Source organism: Salvelinus sp. IW2-2015, linkage group LG18, assembly GCF_002910315.2.
Source record: "Salvelinus sp. IW2-2015 linkage group LG18, ASM291031v2, whole genome shotgun sequence".
NCBI classification, from domain to species: Eukaryota; Metazoa; Chordata; class Actinopteri; order Salmoniformes; family Salmonidae; genus Salvelinus; species Salvelinus sp. IW2-2015.
The window spans coordinates 33,075,968-33,094,335 of record NC_036858.1 but is presented as its reverse complement, the minus strand read 5'-3'; the positions used below and the strand labels follow the sequence as shown (position 1 = coordinate 33,094,335).

The 18,368-nt window shown below is 42.5% G+C and overlaps 1 protein-coding gene across 3 annotated transcripts in view; it reads left to right on the top strand.

Moving 5' to 3' along the window:
- Positions 1-3,176: 3,176 nt before the first annotated feature.
- Positions 3,177-18,368, top strand: part of ldb3a (LIM domain binding 3a) — a 91,223-nt gene continuing 76,031 nt past the window's right edge. For 2 of the 3 annotated variants that reach the window (XM_070448441.1, XM_070448440.1), the window contains exon 1: positions 16,337-16,699. In XM_070448441.1, the coding sequence (XP_070304542.1) occupies positions 16,604-16,699 (96 nt within the window). In that variant the 5' untranslated portion in view covers positions 16,337-16,603. Of the gene's footprint in view, positions 3,278-16,336; positions 16,700-18,368 lie in introns of those variants that run through there. The other variant, XM_070448439.1, reaches the window with a different exon arrangement.

Genomic DNA, 18,368 nt, shown 5'->3' with positions numbered 1-18,368 from the left:
CAGAATTTTCACAACTTTCAAGTTTGCGCTCAGCAGACCTGAAATTTGCAAAGTGACGAAAAAAATGACAGAGAACATTGGTCTCATCTTATTGTTGAGAGTTAGAACAGTAAAATACACAAGGTGCAATTTCGCAACTTGGTTGCAGCAGTTTTCCTCACAGACAGTCACTCAATTAGCCAATGTCAGTTAAACATTTTTATAATTGGCAAATGAGTCTAGTTAGTCTAGCTAGCTATCCCCCCATTGATTTTGGCAGTCACTGTCATGACTTCTGCCGAAGTCGGTTCCTCTCCTTGTTCGGGCGGCGTTCGGCGGTCGACGTCACCGGTCTTCTAGCCATCGCCGATCCACCTTTCATTTTCCATTTGTTTTGTCTTGTTTTCCCACACACCTGGTTTACATTCCCTCATTACTTGTCGTGTATAATACCCTCTGTTCCCCCCCATGTCTGTGTGTGGAATTGTTTGTTGTTAAGTGTATGTGCACTTCTGACTGGTTCGCGATGGGTTCTTTGTACCCATATTTTGTTGTTCTGGATGCCGTTGGTTTTGCATATTAAACTGCTCCAGTTATTACCCAGTTCTGCTCTCCTGCGTCTGACTTCCCTGCAGCCAGTCACGCACCCCTTACAGTCACTCTCACTACGATATCATATTATCCTATCAAAAATCATGGCAAAATGTGTACAATTGAGGAAAATTATCTTTAAAACTGCAAATTAAATTGTTCTTTAAAGCAAACATATTTGTTGATATTTTGTTAATAAAATAATTGTTTTGCTCCCGGATCCCTTAGTATGATTTAAATTATAGTTTTTAATCCCGGTGCTGAGTTAATTAATGTATAACGGCTAATTGTACAGCTAATAGGCTATGTGTTTGTAGATCGACTAAGGTGAATTAAGTTGAATGAAGCTACAGCAACTAATATCCGGACCTCACTAAAACTCAGACCCTGGCTACGGCCCTGCACACGAGATGTACTGAACACTTCATTTGACAAATAACATATGTATATCGACTGCAATGGGATGTTCTTTTGAAAAGTCATTATTTCCACATTCAAAATGGTATGCTCAGTAATAAGTGGTTATGCCCATAGGCCTAGAAGAACAAGAAAATGACAGCTACTCCAGGATAGCTCCAACTCGCACTATTACACATGAAGAATGATCAACAAGAACATTACAGCGTCCAAAGGTGTTGAAGTCCATGCCTCGACTCACAAACTGCACATCCTCGGTACACTACTTTTCCTGTGTGTCAAGTAACACAAAGGTTTTGCAATTTCAGCTGAAATCTCTGTGCGCTATCTTTGATTACAGGAAATAAGCTCATCTTAGACAGAATCCCATCTAGCACAGTTGGTAGAGCATGGCACTTGCAATGCCAGGGTTGTGGGTTCAAATCCCACGGGGGACCAGTATGAAAATGTATGCATTCACTCTGGATAAGGGCGTCTGCCAAATGATGTAATGTAAATAGAGGCTCTTATTCACTTAACAGACAGATTGTTCTTTCCTGTCTGTGAGGCCTCTTGTTATTCCATACACCTTTTCAGCATTCTTAGGTGTTTTGAAAAGTTAGACAGTATCCTCCAGACAAACAAAATTATATATGTATCTGTGATACACCGAAGTCCCCTCTGGTCTGTTACTTAATGCAGTTATTATTTACAGTTTAATGATAGCAATGGACTCAGGACAATTGATAACTATGTGTGATATGGATCTTTCTGCAGTGCAAATTGCCTATGTTGTTGTTGGTTATCTAGCCCCACTCTCATCCAAGGGCATTTATCATATTGTGACACATTATCACACATATTTTCTATTTTTTTTGTAGATTCAGGGTCCATTTGTGAATTTTACAGTGTTCCAGAGCTATTCATGCAAACCCAGAACAAGGTCAATATAAAAGGTTGGACAGAGGCTGAGACATCAAGTAGCATGCCTCATTTGATGGGGATATGTTTGCATTGGTGTACCTTTACTATGGTTATATGTATAGCATACCACTGCATTTACTGTACTAGAGCTGGGACGAACATTTTTGACACCGAACAAACCGGCCACTTATCGTAGACATTTTGCTGTTATCATTCATTACGATAAATAACCTATAGGTCCCTACTAGAGACATATGAAGTTTGAAATTAAATAACTTTGTTAATATGGGTGATTGTTAATGGGACAACTGATAGCTAGTAGTTTTAAGGGTAATATACAAAATAACTGTGGTGCACACAGTTATACATTTATCGTTCAATTTATCGTTGTCGTGATAATTCAGTCAATTTATTGTGATATGGATCTTGGTCCATATCGCCCAGCTCTAGTATTTACACACTCACTCTCTCTCTCTGAAGCAGGAAAAATACATTTATAATGATTTTCCTTACTGATGGAATTGACAACCATGAAGAATCATGGCTTTCCTTCTCCGTTTGGATTCCCCCCACAGAGAGGTGCTCAGAGCTCAGGGCCTGGGAGGCAGGTGATGCATCCAGGCCTGACATGGAGATCAGACCCCTGTGCACATTCATTCCTCATTGATCCCAGGTCTGATGTGACTGACACATCTGGGTTCTGCTGGCATTTATGAGGAGGTGAGCTATACAGAATCAATGCATGAAAAAATTCAGGCATTATTTTATGTCATTATCACACCTAGAATAGAAAATGCTTCAGCATTTTCTTGACATATCATTTTCATCAAGCTAACAGTCATCTCCCCTGCAATGAGATGAATAAATACTTGAATCTATACCCATACTGAATTTACCTGCCTAGTGCCTATTGTTCATTTGACAACATTGACACCAAACCTGCATACTGTAATCTCTCTGAACAGATTCTTGTGGACAGATGAAAACAGCAAATGACTAATTTTCGCGAGAGAATTTTACTTCTGGGTAACCGAGATTATGCATACAGTGAATCTGAAGCGTGATTATTGTGATTAGCAGTTTAGTCCTAAATCTGATTGGTCATTTGACAGGTGTGAAATTGTCTGACTTCTATCTATATCAATAGCGTGCGTCTTTTTGCATGTATGTTTTGGTGCTTTCAACATGTGTCTCTGATATGGCCCGTAGATAAAGGACGACTGTCGCTTTAATAATTCCACTTTAATCAAAATCCCCAGTTAATCCCCCTCCCCTTTACCAGAAGTTGACGTAGCCCGTGGTCCCGGGGATCGGATGAGGCTGTCCCGAGTGACATAGCTGCGACACAAGAGGGGACGGAGAGAAGAACCGCAAATAACAACGGCAGGTAGTAAGTCAGCGTGTTTAGAGCGTTTACCGTGAGCCATGAACTGAATGGAATTTGAAGCAGTTGTAGCTCTTTACAATAATCTGTCGCGTATGCAACAGGCTCACTGCACCCGACCTCATGTTTGTTTGTCACAACAGCCACAAACCTTCACTTTCTCCGGTTTTACATGCAAGAGTTTGAACTGAAAATCCCATTAAATTATTCATATTATGCTGCATCTCATCTAGGAACTCGTTGACGTCAACAACTGTGGGATGGTGCACGTGTCACCTGTAACTTTCAGTGTGGAATCTTCTTCTTCGTTGGGGTTTTATGGCGGTGTACATACCAGTATTACCTGTTGACTAGACCGGGCACGCGCGTCTGCGCCATTGCGCGCATACTGATTTTGTCAATCCACAAAATCAACACAAAATCAACATGTGCTTAGACCTTGGAGACAGGTTTAAGCACATGAAACGTTCATGGACATTTCGCTAGCTAGCATGTTGTTGCTAGCTAATTTGTCCTGGGATATTAACATTGGCTTGTTATTTTACCTGAAATGCACAAGGTCCTTTTTTTACTGGATCGTTGTAGAATTTTGACCCATTTTGAGTCAACACAATATCGTGTGTTCTCTACTCAACAATTAATCCACATATAAACAGGGAAATGTATTTAGTCTCTAAGACCTTATATGGCGGTTGGCAAACAACTTTAATAAGGTGCATTACCACCACCAACTGGACTGGAGTGTGGACCTCAGTTCATTGTTCAATGGCAGAGGTGGGACTTGCAGCGCCTCAGAAATAGAACCAATCTCTATTTTAGCACCTGGCTACGCAGAGGCGCGTTGGCAGTTTGGATGAAATGATTGAATAACATGTATGTGTACATTTATTTTGTCATGCTCGCGCACTGTGTTGCGTGCCGTGTGGTCAGCATGTTATGTGCATTACTTCTCCTTCAGTATGGAATAATTGTATAGGTGTGTTTACGGTGGGGTGGGCACTTCTTGGGCGGGGTTGAACCGATTTCCATGTGTGCACGGCAAATCAAATGTTATTTGCCACGTGCTTCATAAACAACAGGTGTAGACGAACAGTGAAATGCTTATTTATGTGTCCTTTTCCAACAACGCAGAGTTAAAAACAGAGATTAAAAATAGAACATCGAAATAGTAACACGAGGAAAGGCTGAGCTGTAGGAGCAGCATATGTGGAGTGTGAAAGTGCGTGTCATTATGCATGTGTGCACATGTTATGTGTTTGTGTTGGGGTGTCGGTGTATGTATGTGCAGTGTGTGCATATAGTCAGTGCAAAATAATGAGTTAAAAAAAGCAGAGAGAGCAGTCTGTAGCTTGGTTGGCATGAGTCTTTGAAAATATTTTGGGCAGGGAGCTCGGCCCAGTGATGTACCTGGCCGTATACACACTACACTCTGTTGCGCCTTGCGGCCGGGTGCCTTGCAATTGCTGTACCAAGCGGTGATGCAGCCAGTCAAGATGCTTTCAATGGTACAGCTGTAAAACCTTTTGAGGATCTGAGGGCCCATTTCAAATCCTTTCAGCCTCCTGAGGGGGAAGAGGAGCAGTCGGGCCCTCTTCACAACTGTGTGTGTGGACCATGTTAATTCCTTAGTGATGTGGACACTGAGGATCTTGAGGCTCTCGACTCGCTCCACTACAGCCCCATCGATGCGTGCTCGCACCTACATTTTCTGTAGTCCATGAACAGCTCCTTTGTGTTGCTGACGTTGAGGGAGAGGTTGTTGTCCTGGCCGTCTGACATCCTCCCTATAGGCCGCCTCACCATCGGTCAGTAATCAATCTTATCACCATCGTGTCGTCAGCAAATGTGATTGTGTTGAAGTCGTGCATGGCCATGCAGTCATGGATGAACAGGGAGTACAGGAGGGGACTAAGCACCCACCCCTGAGGGGCCCCCATGTTGATGGTCAGCGTGGTGGATTTGTTGTTGCCTACCCTCTCTACCTTGGGCCGGCCCGTCAGGAAGTCCAGGACCCAGTTGCAGAAGGAAGTGTTCAGTCCCAGGGTCCTGAGCTTGGTGATGAGTTTGGAGGGGACTATGGTATTGAATGCTGAGCTGTAGTCCATGAACAGCATTCTTACATAAGTATTCCTTTTGTCCAGACGGGTGAGGGCAGTGTGGAGTGCAATAGTGATTGCGGATCTGTTGGGTTGGTATGCAAATTGGGGTCCAGGGTGTCTGGGATGATGGTGCTGATGTGAGCCGTTCAAAGCATTTCATGGCTATAGTTGTGAGTGATACGGGGCAATAGTCATTTAGGCAGGTTACGCTAGCATTCTTGGGCACGGGAACAGTGGTGGCCTGCTTGAAACAAGTTGGTATTACAGACCGGGTCAGGGATAGATTGAAAATGTAATTGAAGACACTTGTCAGCTGGTCAGCGCATGCTCTAAGTAGGCGTCCTGATATTCCCGTCAGGCCCCACGGCCTTGCAAATGTTAACCTGTTTAATGGTCTTACTGACATCGGCTACGGAGAGCAAGATCGCACAGTTGTCAGAAACAGCTGGTGCTCTCATGCATGGTTCATTGTTGCTTGCCTCGAAGCGAGCATAGAAGGCATTTAGCTCGTCTGGTAGGCTCGTGTCACTGTCGTTGTCACTGGGCAGCTCTCTGCTCTGTTTCCCTTTGTAATCAGTGTTCGTTTGCAAGCCCTGCCACATCCGAAGAGCGTCAGAGCTGGTGTGGTAGGATTCCATTTTAGTCTTATTGAAGCTTTGCCTGTTTGATGGCTCGTCAGGGGTCTTAATGGGATTTCTTGCAAGCGTCCAGATTAGTGTCCTGCTCCTTGAAAGCGGAAGCTTTACCCTTTAGCTCAGTGCGGATGTTGCCTGTAATCTATGGCTTCTGGTTGGGATACAGTGCCTTCGGAAAATATTCAGCCCGCTTGACTTTTTCCACATTTAGTTACATTACAGCCTTATTCTAAAATTGATTCAATCGTTTTTTTCCCGTGTGAAAAAGTCAAGGGGTCTAAATACTGTCCGAATGCACTGTAGGTATTGTATTGTTATTTTATTGCCAGTCACCTTTTGTTAATCGTATGTTATTCGACCTGTCCCCAAGAATAACATAATCATATGTTATTCTTCATTAATGATTCCTTGTCGATCACTAAACATTTCTGTAAAAAAAACAACGATAAAACCTTGCGTACCTCTTTATTCCCCCCTCCCCCGCTGCTGGCGGTAAGTGCACTTGATGCAATAGCCCTGGCGCCGGGAAGGCAAAGTGTTCCCATTTTAAACCATTTAATGTCTCTGAAGGTCGAACTCTGCCTACTTGGCAGGCCCAGAGAGCAAATGAAGTGCACCTATAGGCCTACCGCTGTTCAATCAGATAGCTTAGATCACTGTGTCTACACAGTTTCCTTGAGCCATAGGCAATAAAGAGAAGCCTCAAAAGCCTCAAAGTTGATACTGTGAGATTTCAAAACATTTAAAACACTGACTAGAGATAGACTCAATGCATACAGCAAAGAGCTGCGGTTTTCATGAGTAAGTTCATGTTTAAGTTGTTATTCAGCACTGTCAACACTTTTATAAGCCATAAAATGTGCGTTCTCCCTACTTCCACTTATGCTACAACCAGCACTGCAGCTGCAATGAGTGAGTATAGCAAAGTGTTCCGATAAGCTTGCGTTGTTATTGTGAGTGGCTTGTGTCTTTTTTAATATCGAAGAATGTTTGACTTAATCTGGTCATAGAAGTAACAACATGAATTGGTGCATGAGGCAGAAATAATGCAATGCGACTTCAGTTTCGCCATCAGCTGGAAGATTGTGTCCCCTTTTCTCAGCAGAGGGAGGGTGGAGGAACAGCCTGACCGCTGCTCCCTCCCTCTCCTCAGACTGACAAAAAAGTATTATTATGCTCACTCATCTGTGCCTCACAAGTAATGCATCAAATGATCTATTACCAGTGTGATCATATACAGTACATTTTCTAAGTATAAATTCAAATTGGTCTGAGAAGAACAACATTGGCAGGGAAATTCAAGCATAGCCAATATGCAGTGATAATGTATTGGGCCTATATCCTACTGCACAAACCTCATTACTACAGAACTGTTTTTAATTGGTTAATGTCGTATAGTCTTACGTTTTTTAAGTAATGTTTTTTAAAAATCAGAGCGGTAGATCTTGTCTTTCATTTTGACTCAGAAAGTGATCTTGACTCAGAAAACGTTGGTGACCACTGATTTACATGATGTTTCTAACTAGAGGCAGAGAGGTTCTGAGTGACTTGGACAAGTCCGTCTGTCTTTGCAGACAGAAATGGAACGTGAATATAGTGATAGCCGATGATTGTACAATGTGGAGGGAGTTAATGAATTCTAGTCAAAAGAGCCAGTCAAGTAGATAGACCAGTGCCAGTGCTTTCCCATTCCCACATTAAAGAATCTGCTCCTGGCTCTCTCTCAAGAGTTAGCAGACCGGAGAGACTGAGTGTCACCCCTTCGCCCCCACCCGTCTACCATCGCATTCCTTCAAATGTCTGATAAAGTCACCTCATTGTGGATGACCTCACAGGCTGTCACACGCCCATTGCTGCTCGCCTGACGAGAGGGTTGCTATAACAGGAAAGGACAAGAGTTGCTAGAACATTTGCTGCGCTCGCAAACAACTTCATGTTCTGCATAAATGAGCTAATAGCTGTGCTCATACTCAGCGAGTGTTATGTCATAGTTAATTAGGTGGATATAGTATTCTATCATATCCCGTGCCTCAGTCTAAGTCACAGAGATATTTTCCAGTCCAGCTAACAAGATAATTCTGATGCTGAGGATATCTCTATTATTAGCTTAGCTAAGTACAGCAGCCCAGTTTGTATATTTTGTTTTATGATCACATTCTACTTAAGTCACAGATATAGTACTCACGTGAGGGATACGTCACATAAAAAGGCATTTTGGTTTGCTCTTAAAATACTTCCAGAAAGGAATACCTGAATTAGCAAGCTTCAGATTTTTATGGTGTGTGTTATGGTTGACGTGTCTGTCAGACACAATTACCTTTGCCTGAACATCAGGCGGCCTATCGACTATAGCTCTGAGCTTGTTTGACTTGGCAGGAATAGGACCACTGGTACTAGCTCTGCACTGGGTTTCTTAAGAGAGTGAGTTCCAGGGAGGGCACCCGGCTCACTGTATCCCTTTAGGATTAGCCCTCCTCCCTTTTGTGTTTGTCCTGGATGGTGGGCCAGCCTGGAAGGGTGTTTTAAAGTTTTATTAGCCGTATGTACAGGGATACACATGGTACGAAATGCTTACTTGTGGGTGTGTGCGTGAGGTTCGGCGAATCAGAGCAGGTGGTCAGTAGTCTGATTTTGTTTGTGTGTGTGTGGATAGGGATCCTGGGGAGATACATTGGGGTTTAAATACACAATGGTATATGGAAACTCAGGCGGACCCCTCCTTTTAAAAGCTTTTGTTTTTGACCATTTTAATTTGTGTTTTTTGTTTGGGGGCTTACAGGTACATTATCCATTTTAAAGTATACGTTTCTAAGACATGTACCTATAGGCTGCCACTCAAAATCAAATAATACAAATACATAGAGTTTAAGTGATAATAAATTAAATATAAACAGGAAAAGAGAACAAAAAAGGTGGCCTCCGTCCCCAAACTTCCATCCCATTCCCCCAACCCCACACTGCCAATATGTCTTCATCCAACTCCACCCCCGGAAACCATGTTTCCAACCCCTTCCCACCCCTCTTAGCAACTAGGGTTGCTTGTCAGTCACCCACTACCCCCCATCCCCCCGGCTCCATTCCTGGCGACCAGAAAAAAACCTCAGAATACCATCCCTTCCCTGTGGGTCTGAAAGCAGAGAAAAATTTAATTAGGTTAATATATTGTTTGTACGTATGTGTTGGGCTTTGGCTGAGATTAGTATATTTCTCCAGGCGTCAATTGTTCTTTGACTAGCACCATTTAATTCTCGCTGTTTGATCATTCTAATGTCATAACTTCTAATAGTAACTGAATCCACTGGTGAATTGGGAGAGCGTGAGAGAATTGCCATCTAAGAGCAACATATTTTTTTTGCGGCAGTGCTGCCTGCCAGCAGTAACAGTCTCTGATATATTGAGAGATTCAAGGAGCGATCATTGTTAAGTAACGTAATTCCTGCCTCGGGCAGCAGGTAGCGTAGTGGTTAAAGTGTTGGGCCAGTAACCGAAAGGTTGCTAGATTGAATCCCCGACCTGACAAGGTAAAAAAATCTGTCGTTCTGCCCCTGAATCAGGCAGTTAACCCACTGTTCCTAGGCCGTCATTGTAAATAAGAATTTGTTCTTAACTGACATGCCTAGTTAAATAAAGGTTAAGTAAATAAATGAATTAATAGATGCAAAGCATTGAATATTTACATTATTTTACTTCGAAATACATTTTGTAACTTTGCCCCAGAAGCATTTAACTACAGGGCACTCCCACATCATATGGAGGAATGTGCCTACCTGATTCAGGGGACACAGTGAAGAGTTGGGGCCAATTTCATCGTAAAATGTTTCCTTGGTGTTCAATACAGTCTTGAACAAACTTAACATAAATTGATGGTTCAGATTACAGGATGCCAAGGTAATATTTGTCCATATTCTGTTCCAGTTAAAGGGTTGTTCAGATTCAATTAAATCTGTGCACCATACTTTTTTAATGGCTAGCTCAGAATATGAGTTTTCCAAAAGTTGTTTCTATGTTATAGAGATCGGTCCTTTCGGGAGCACAGATCATTTATTTATAAATCCCTTCATTGGATAGTTTGGTAGTTGGGTTTCCCAAGGGCAATAGGGCAATATAGCTGACCTAAGTTGTAAATATAGTAAAAAGGATTTGCCTGGTAATGTGTATGTGGTTTTTACATCTTGGAATATTCGCAAACCATTAGTGTCCATGATATCGGCACGGGTACGGATTACACATTTAGACCATTGGGGGTGGGGGGCAGCAAAAGGCCACTATCCAGATTGCAAGGCATTATTGTGAAATATTGGACTATAGACATGCCATTTTGATTCCCAGTTACATTGTTTTGCGCCAAATAAAAACAGTGTAATAATAGGACCAAAGTGTAGTTTACATTGTTTAAGGGATATGTCAGTGAAGACCACCTCTTCCAGGGCAATAAGTCATCCATCATTTTATACTCAGACAGGGGGCAGAAGAATCGCATCATGGCTAAACCTATTTAGGATGGCACGAAATACCAGTGCCTGGAAATACAATTTAAAGTTTGGTAAGGATAGTCCTCTTACATTTTTCCCTCTTTGCAAGTTTGTTAATTTATGCCAATAGCCAAAAGGGGAGACAAGGGAAGCATTGAACTACAGAAATTCAGCTGTCGCAATATATTCATTTTGACAATAGATATTCTGCTGGTTAAAGCAACTGGGATGTCAGTCCATCTACTGAGGTTGGATTTAATTGATTTGAGCGTTCTGTAAAAGTTTCTGGCAATGGTTTTATCTAAGGAAGGAAATATATCTATTCCTAAATATTTAAAATGGGAGGTGATTGGGATTCCATAAGTAGAGATGGAGTCCTCCATCGGGGTCTTGATAGGCAGTTGGGCAGATTTGTTTAGATTTATTTTAGAACTTGAGATGGAGCTGGATTTGTCTATGGTCTTTTGGGAAGGATTAAGATACATTCTCTAGATAAAGAAAGATATTGTTGGCGTATAATGAGATGACGTGATCCGTAGAATTAAGAGATATTGGTGTAATTTTTTCCGATTGTCGAATTTCCTGGGCCAGGGCCTCTATAGACAATAAAAATAGCAGAGGTGAGATAGGATCACCTTGCTTGCTACTTTTAGTTATTCTGAACAGAACAGAGCTGGTATTGCCTGTTATTACTATGGCTGTGGGACTGGCATATATTTTAATCATATTAATGAAATTGCAGCCAAGTCCCATATGTTCCAAAACCAACCAAAGATATGACCATTCTAGTCCATCAAAAGCTTTTTCTGCATTGAGAGAGAACTGCCTAAGGAGCTTTGGTTTCTGATGTAGCATGAAAGATATGTAATAGACAGCGGTTATCTGAGGATAGATGTAAGTTTCGAGACGACATGACAGAATTTGAAAAGATAGTTTCATATCTGTGTTTATCAAAGATGGAGGGCAATAATGAGAGCACTGGGTGATGTACTTAAAAAAAAATCTAATTGAAATTAATGGTGTATTTACATCCCTTCCAAACGAGCCTTTGTGAACGGCTGTGTTAATCATTTCAAGTAAGAGTGGACCTAATTGGTTAAAAAATGATTTTCTTTATTCATGTTATCCGATGTCCTTCTGAGTTCACGGAGGGAGATTTTACCCCCAGCCCCGATGGTCACTCTGACAGAGCTCCGGCTTCCTCAGTTGAGAGAAGAGGAGTTCTTACATCTTTAAATAAGGACTTGATCTGGTTTGGTGTGGATTTACAATTTCTAGGTATATCATTATTTATAGAAACAGGAGAATCTTGGCCTCCCTAGTGGCGCAGCGGTCTAAGGCACTGCATCCCAAGCTGTGTCACAACCGGCCGTAACCGGAAGTCCCATATGGCGGCGCACAATTGGCCCCGCGTTGTCTGGGTAAGGGTTTTTCCGGGGGGGGCTTTACTTGGCTCATCGTGCTCTAGCGATTTCCTTGTGGCGGGCCGGGTGGCTGCAGGCTGACTTCCGGGTTAAGCGGGCGGGTGTTAAGGAGCGCGGTTTGGAGGGTCATGTTTCAGAGTACGCATGACTCGATCTTCGCCTCTCCCGAGCCCGTTGGGGAGTTGCAGAGGTGAGACAAGATCGTAATTGTAAATAACGAAATTGGGGAGAAAAAGGGGGGAAATATAAAAAGAACTGGAGAATCTTAGGTTGATTTAATTTGGGTTCTGGTAGTAATTCACCTGATTCAGATTCAATAGTTGCAATATCTGCAAATTGATCATTACTGCGAAGCTTGCTTGTCAGTAGACGACTGGGTCGATTACCCTGGAAGTAATGGTTGAGTCTAACTCGATGGATGTCAAATTCTGCTGTCTGTCTTATCACTATATTTAGTTTGGTCTTGACTTTTAAGAGAGTAGTCTGGTCTAAAAAAGAGTGTTTGTTGAGAACGCTCTAACGTTGTCAACAACTTTTCAAGTTCTGATATCTTCTTTAATTGTAATTTATTCAGCCCAGATGCAAATACAGTTGCATTATTTTTAATAAAACCTTTAATGCCGTCCCATAAAATCTGAGGATCATTGACTGAATTTTTGTTAATACATTCATTCAATTTAGTTTCAAATTCTTAACAGAAATTAGGATTTTGTAGTAAAGATGAATTAAAGCTCCATTTTGTAACTTTTTTGTTGTTGGAGATTATGAAATTTGTAGGTAGTAAGAAGCATGATGATCATGTCTGTCCCAATAACCAGTTGGAATGAAGTTAATTCTAATAATATGCTGTTCAGACAATCCAAAAACTTAGGATCATATGAATTTGGAGAATACACATTAACAAAGGCAATTTTCTTTCTATTATGGATACATTTAAGGAAAGTGATTCTGCCTTCTTGGCATTGCCTTTACCAAGGATGGGGATTTTGAGTTTCTTATGTATCATTATGATTCCACCTTTTAGTTTTGTTTGGGGCTGATGATAAGGCAGCCATTTTGTACAAATGGTTCTCTATTCTATGTGTGTCCCTTTGGAGCGGATGTGTTTCTTGGATCATTGCTATATCAATATGGTTTCTTGCTAGTATATCAAGACAGCTGGAACGGTTGATAGGAATATTAAGGCCTTTCAAATTCCACAAGAGAATATCTAGCGTTGCTGTTGTTTTTCTAAAACGAAGTTGTTATCTTTGGTGTTGATAAGCCCCCCCCAAAAAAGCAGGACCCACAGCGAAACCCACCCATTGGTCACTCTCCAACAGCAAATACCCTTTCAATAAATCGTTCCCTCGTCCCTCGTCCCTGTCCCCCTTCCCCAGCCCCCCTTCTACCTAGCCCCCAGCCCTCCCTCCTCGGTTCTCCCCGCCCTGCACTATAATTACAGGGTTATAGCATAATGGCTAGTGGCAGCCTTAAATATGAAATCTCTTAAGCAGCATATTTTTGGTCTTTAGGTGTAAAACAATTATTATTATAATAAAGTGAAACAAAATAAGTAACAAATTCAGACCTTAACAATTAAGTTAGCACACTTTATAAGTAAGGGTGTGTAATGAAGAAAATATTATGAGAATGAAACCAAAAATAAGATATGACAGATATGCAAGCTTTAATGCCTAAACAGTAAAACAAAATAGGATAGCTTTAGGATCCATATACAGTGCATTTGGAAACTATTCAGACCCCCTTTTCCACATTTTGTTACGTTGGTATTAAATAATTTTTCCCTCATCAATCTACACACAATATCCCATAATATATTTTTGCAAATGTTTATTAAAAAATCAAAAAACGTAATTACATAATTATTCAGACCCTTTGATATGAGATTCACCTGTGGTAAATTCCATTGATTGGACATGATTTGGAAAGGCATTCACCTGTCTATATAAGATCCCACAGTTGACAGTGCATGTCAGAGCAAAAACAAAGCCATGAGGCCAAAGAATTGTACGTAGAGCTCTGAGACAAGATTGTGTCGAGGCACAGATCTGGGGAACGGTACCAAAAACTGTCTACAACATTGAAGGTCCCCAAGAACACAGTGGCCTCCATCATTCTTAAATGGAAGAAGTTTGGAACCACCAAGACTCTTCCTAGAGCTGGCCGCCCAGCTAAACTGAACATCAGGGGAGAAGGGCCTTGGTCAGGTAAATGACCAAGACCCGATGGTCACTCTGACAGAGCTCCAGAGTTCTTCTGTGGAGATGGGAGAACCTTTCAGAAGAACAACCATGTCTGCAGCACTCCACCAATCAGGCCTTTATGGTAGAGGGGCCAAACGGAAGCCACTCTTCAGTAAAAGGCACATGACCGCCCGCTTGGAGTTTGCCAAAAGGCACCTAAAGACTCTCAAATCAAGATTATCTGGTCTGAGGAAACCAAGATGGAACTATTTGGCCTGAATGCCAAGCATCACGTCTGGAGGAAACGTGGCACCATCCCTACGGTGAAGCATGATGGTGGCAGCATCATGCTGTGGGGATGTTTTTCCGTGGCAGGGACTGGGAGACTAGTCGGATTGAGGGCAAGATGAACAGAGAGATCCTTGATGAAAACCTGCTCCAGAGCACTCGGGACCTCAGACTGGGGTGAAGGTACACCTTCCAACAGGACAACGACCTTAAGTACACAGCCAAGACAATTTTATTTTATTTTACCTTTATTTAACTAGGCAAGTCAGTTAAGAACAAATTCTTATTTTCAATGACGGCCTAGGAACCATGGGTTAACTGCCTTGTTCAGGGGCAGAACAGCAGATTTTTACCTTGTCAGCTCGGGGATTCAATCTTGCAACCTTTTGGTTACTAGTCCAACGCTCTAACCACTAGGCTACCTGCCGCCCCATGCAGGATTGGCTTCAATGCAGGAGTGGCTTTGGGACAAGTCTCTTAATGACCTTGAGTGGCCCAGCCAGAGCCCGGACTTGAACCCGATCGAACATCTCTGGAGAGACCTAACAATAGCTGTGCAGCGACAGTCCCCATCCTACCTGACAGAGCTCGAGAGGATCTGCCGAGAAGAATGGGAGAAACACCCCAAATACAGGTGTGCCAAGCTTGTAGCATCATACCCAAGATGAATCGCTGCCAAAGGTGCTTCAACAAAGTACTGAGTAAACGTACTTATGTAAATGTCATATTTCCTTTTTTATTTATATATATATATATACATTTAGCTAACATTTCTAAAAAGCTGTTTTTACTTTGTCATTATGGGGTATTGTGTGTAGATTGATGACGGAAAAAACGATTTAATCCATTGTAGAATAAGGCTGTAACGTAACAAAATGTGGCAAAAGTCAAGGAGTCTGAATACTTTCCGAATGTACTGAATGCACTCAGACCGCTGCGCCACTTGGGAGCCCCAAGGCATATCAGTGCTAGAGGCTACAGACCCTGGTTCGATCCCGGGCTGTATCACAACCGACCGTGATCGGGAGTCCCATAGGGTGGTGGATAACTAGCCCAGCGTCGTCCGGGTTAGGGGAGGGTTTGACCGGGGTTGGCCATCATTGTAAATAGTTAAATAAAGGTAAAATAAAAATGGTTCATTTATTGGCCTGGTGTTATCCATATTTAAATGTCCTGGACCATAGCCAATATAATTCTAACAAGTTAAATTCTCAGCAATAATTAGTAATATTGTTCCTTGTACCGAAACATGAGGGTTATCCTCATCATTGTCTTATGCCGAGTGCAGCATCATAGCCATAGGCTAGGCTGCATGATTGTGCATTGATAGCATACCTGAATAATGAGCCAGATATTGGGGTTCCATCTCTCAGCTTGTCCCCTTTTCTGTTGGGTTGATGTGTTTTCTGGAAGGTCAAGATAAGTTTTGCTGGGTGGATAAAGGCGCATCTCAGGTTTAGTTCACGTAGCTGGAATCTCACCTCGGTTTAGGTCCTAAATTATGTCATGGCTATTCAGAGGACTTATAGACACGCCCCGTCAAATTATATCGTAACCCCATCGCACTGTGGTTGACTCAACGGCTGAGTAAAACCGTGAGCTACACATTAACACACAAGCATGTATATACATACAGTTACCGCAATGTTAATTAGATGTTTCCTCAAGCCACCCCCAGTGTGAGGTGTGAGGAGACACGGTTTCAGGAAGACCCTAGTCTGGAGTTAGGGGGGGTATTGAAAAAAATCAGTTGGCCTAGGAAGGGGCTATATTAACCCTGTGAATCATGGCAGGACTGACATACTGGGTGTCCCCTTACATGCCATATAAGGGGAACCCCCCCCCCCCACACACACACACAATGCTACTATGGTATCACTTTCTGCAGAGGGGTGGCTATTCTTAGGCTGTCACTTCAGCTCATCTGAGCAGGCAAGACCTCTCTTCCTCTGGTTCTCTACTCTTTTCTGTCTATCTTTCTCTCCTTATTTATAAAGGGTTGGGTCGTGAATGACATATTTGTCTGTGGCTGTAGTGGGTTAGGTTTTTGTTTGCTGTGCTTTCAGTCTCATTTGACATTTCGGGGACATAATGTGTCTTTTTTAGTTCTCAAGTGTACTTCTTTTTTTTTAAACATTTTTTTTTTCTGCTTTCAGAAGCTACTTGCCTCTACCTCATTTTTTGAAGAAGATTAAACCAAACAAGCAATCAAAGCCTTTGGAAGAATGAGTTCCTACAACATTTCTCTGAGTGGGCCAGCCCCGTGGGGCTTCCGATTGCAGGGAGGGAAAGACTTCAACATGCCCCTGACCATCTCCAGGGTAAGAGATCAATTCATCCAATTCAGTCTACATACGTCCATACTTTGTACAAACACACAGAGATTTCTACATCCCATATCCGACGTGTCTTTTGACCAATGAGATGATCCTTCTTCTTGGATTAAGCTTGAATCTAAATGTCGGGGTTTGTTTAATGTTCAGTGCTTGAAACAGGATACTTGGGACGGCCCAACTCTGACGTCATCCCATTGAAGTTTAAATTGAAAAAGATTAAGGTAAAGGGTAGTGGTTAAGGTTAGGGTTTAGGGTAGGGAAGTCCCAAGGATTTCACACAGCACTAACCATCAGCTAACCCTTATATCAAACCCTTATATAACCCTTACATCAAATATTGAATTACTACTACAGTACTAGTACAGTACTTGTAGGTGTGTTGTTGTTAAACATGGTGGTCATTTTGGGAAGTTTGGTTGATTAGATTGTTTGGGATGCAGTTTTACTACAGTACTTTCGATAGGTTTTCTCATTGGTTGGTATCATTGTGTGGTTTTGGAAAATTCAGTGATTAAGCTTGGCCTTTGCTAAAAAGTCTGAGAATATGCTTTGTCGTGTTCACCTTATCCTGTAGTAGTATGTTCACCTCACACATTGTAAAGGCCTAAAGACCATGCATACAATGTTGGTTGGCTTATGGTGGTAGGAACTGTAAGTTAGGGGTAGGCTATGTTAAAATTGTTACACCACATTTGATGGTGAGAATGTAGGCCTACTTATGTATTTTCAGACTGGAATCATGGCATGCTGTCACCTGCCAAATCTATAGTGTAATATACAGTTAACTGCCCAAATAAAGGAAACGCCAACATAAAGTGTCTTAATATGCCCGTTGGGGCCACCACTAGCCAGAACAGCTTCAATGTGCCTTGGCATAGATTCCACAAGTTTCTGGAACTCTATTGGAGGGATGCGACATCATTCTTCCACGAGAAATTCCATCATTTGGTATTTTGTATATGGTGGTAGAAAGCGCTGTCTTAGGCACCGCTCCAGTAATCTGCTCCAGTAATTTAACACCATAGTAACACCATCCAAACTCGTCATCAAGCTCGAGACCCTGGGTCTCGACCCCGCCCTGTGCAACTGGGTCCTGGACTTCCTGACGGGCCGCCCCCAGGTGGTGAGGGTAGGTAACAACATCTCCATCCCCGCTGATCCTCAACACTGGGGCCCCACAAGGGTGCGTTCTGAGCCCTCTCCTGTACTCCCTGTTCACCCACGACTGCGTGGCCATGCACGCCTCCAACTCAATCATCAAGTTTGCGGATGACACTACAGTGGTAGGCTTGATTACCAACAACACGACGAGACGGCCTACAGGGAGGAGGTGAGGGCCCTCGGAGTGTGGTGTCAGGAAAATAACCTCATACTCAACGTCAACAAAACAAAGGAGATGATTGTGGACTTCAGGAAACAGCAGAGGGAGCACCCCCCTATCCACATCGACGGGTCAGTAGTGGAGAAGGTGGAAAGTTTTAAGTTCCTCGGTGTACACATCACGGACAAACTGAATTGGTCCACCCACACAGACAGCGTTGTGAAGAAGCGCAGCAGCGCCTCTTCAACCTCAGGAGGCTGAAGAAATTCGGCTTGTCACCAAAAGCACTCACAAACTTCTACAGATGCACAATCGAGAGCATCCTGTCGGGCT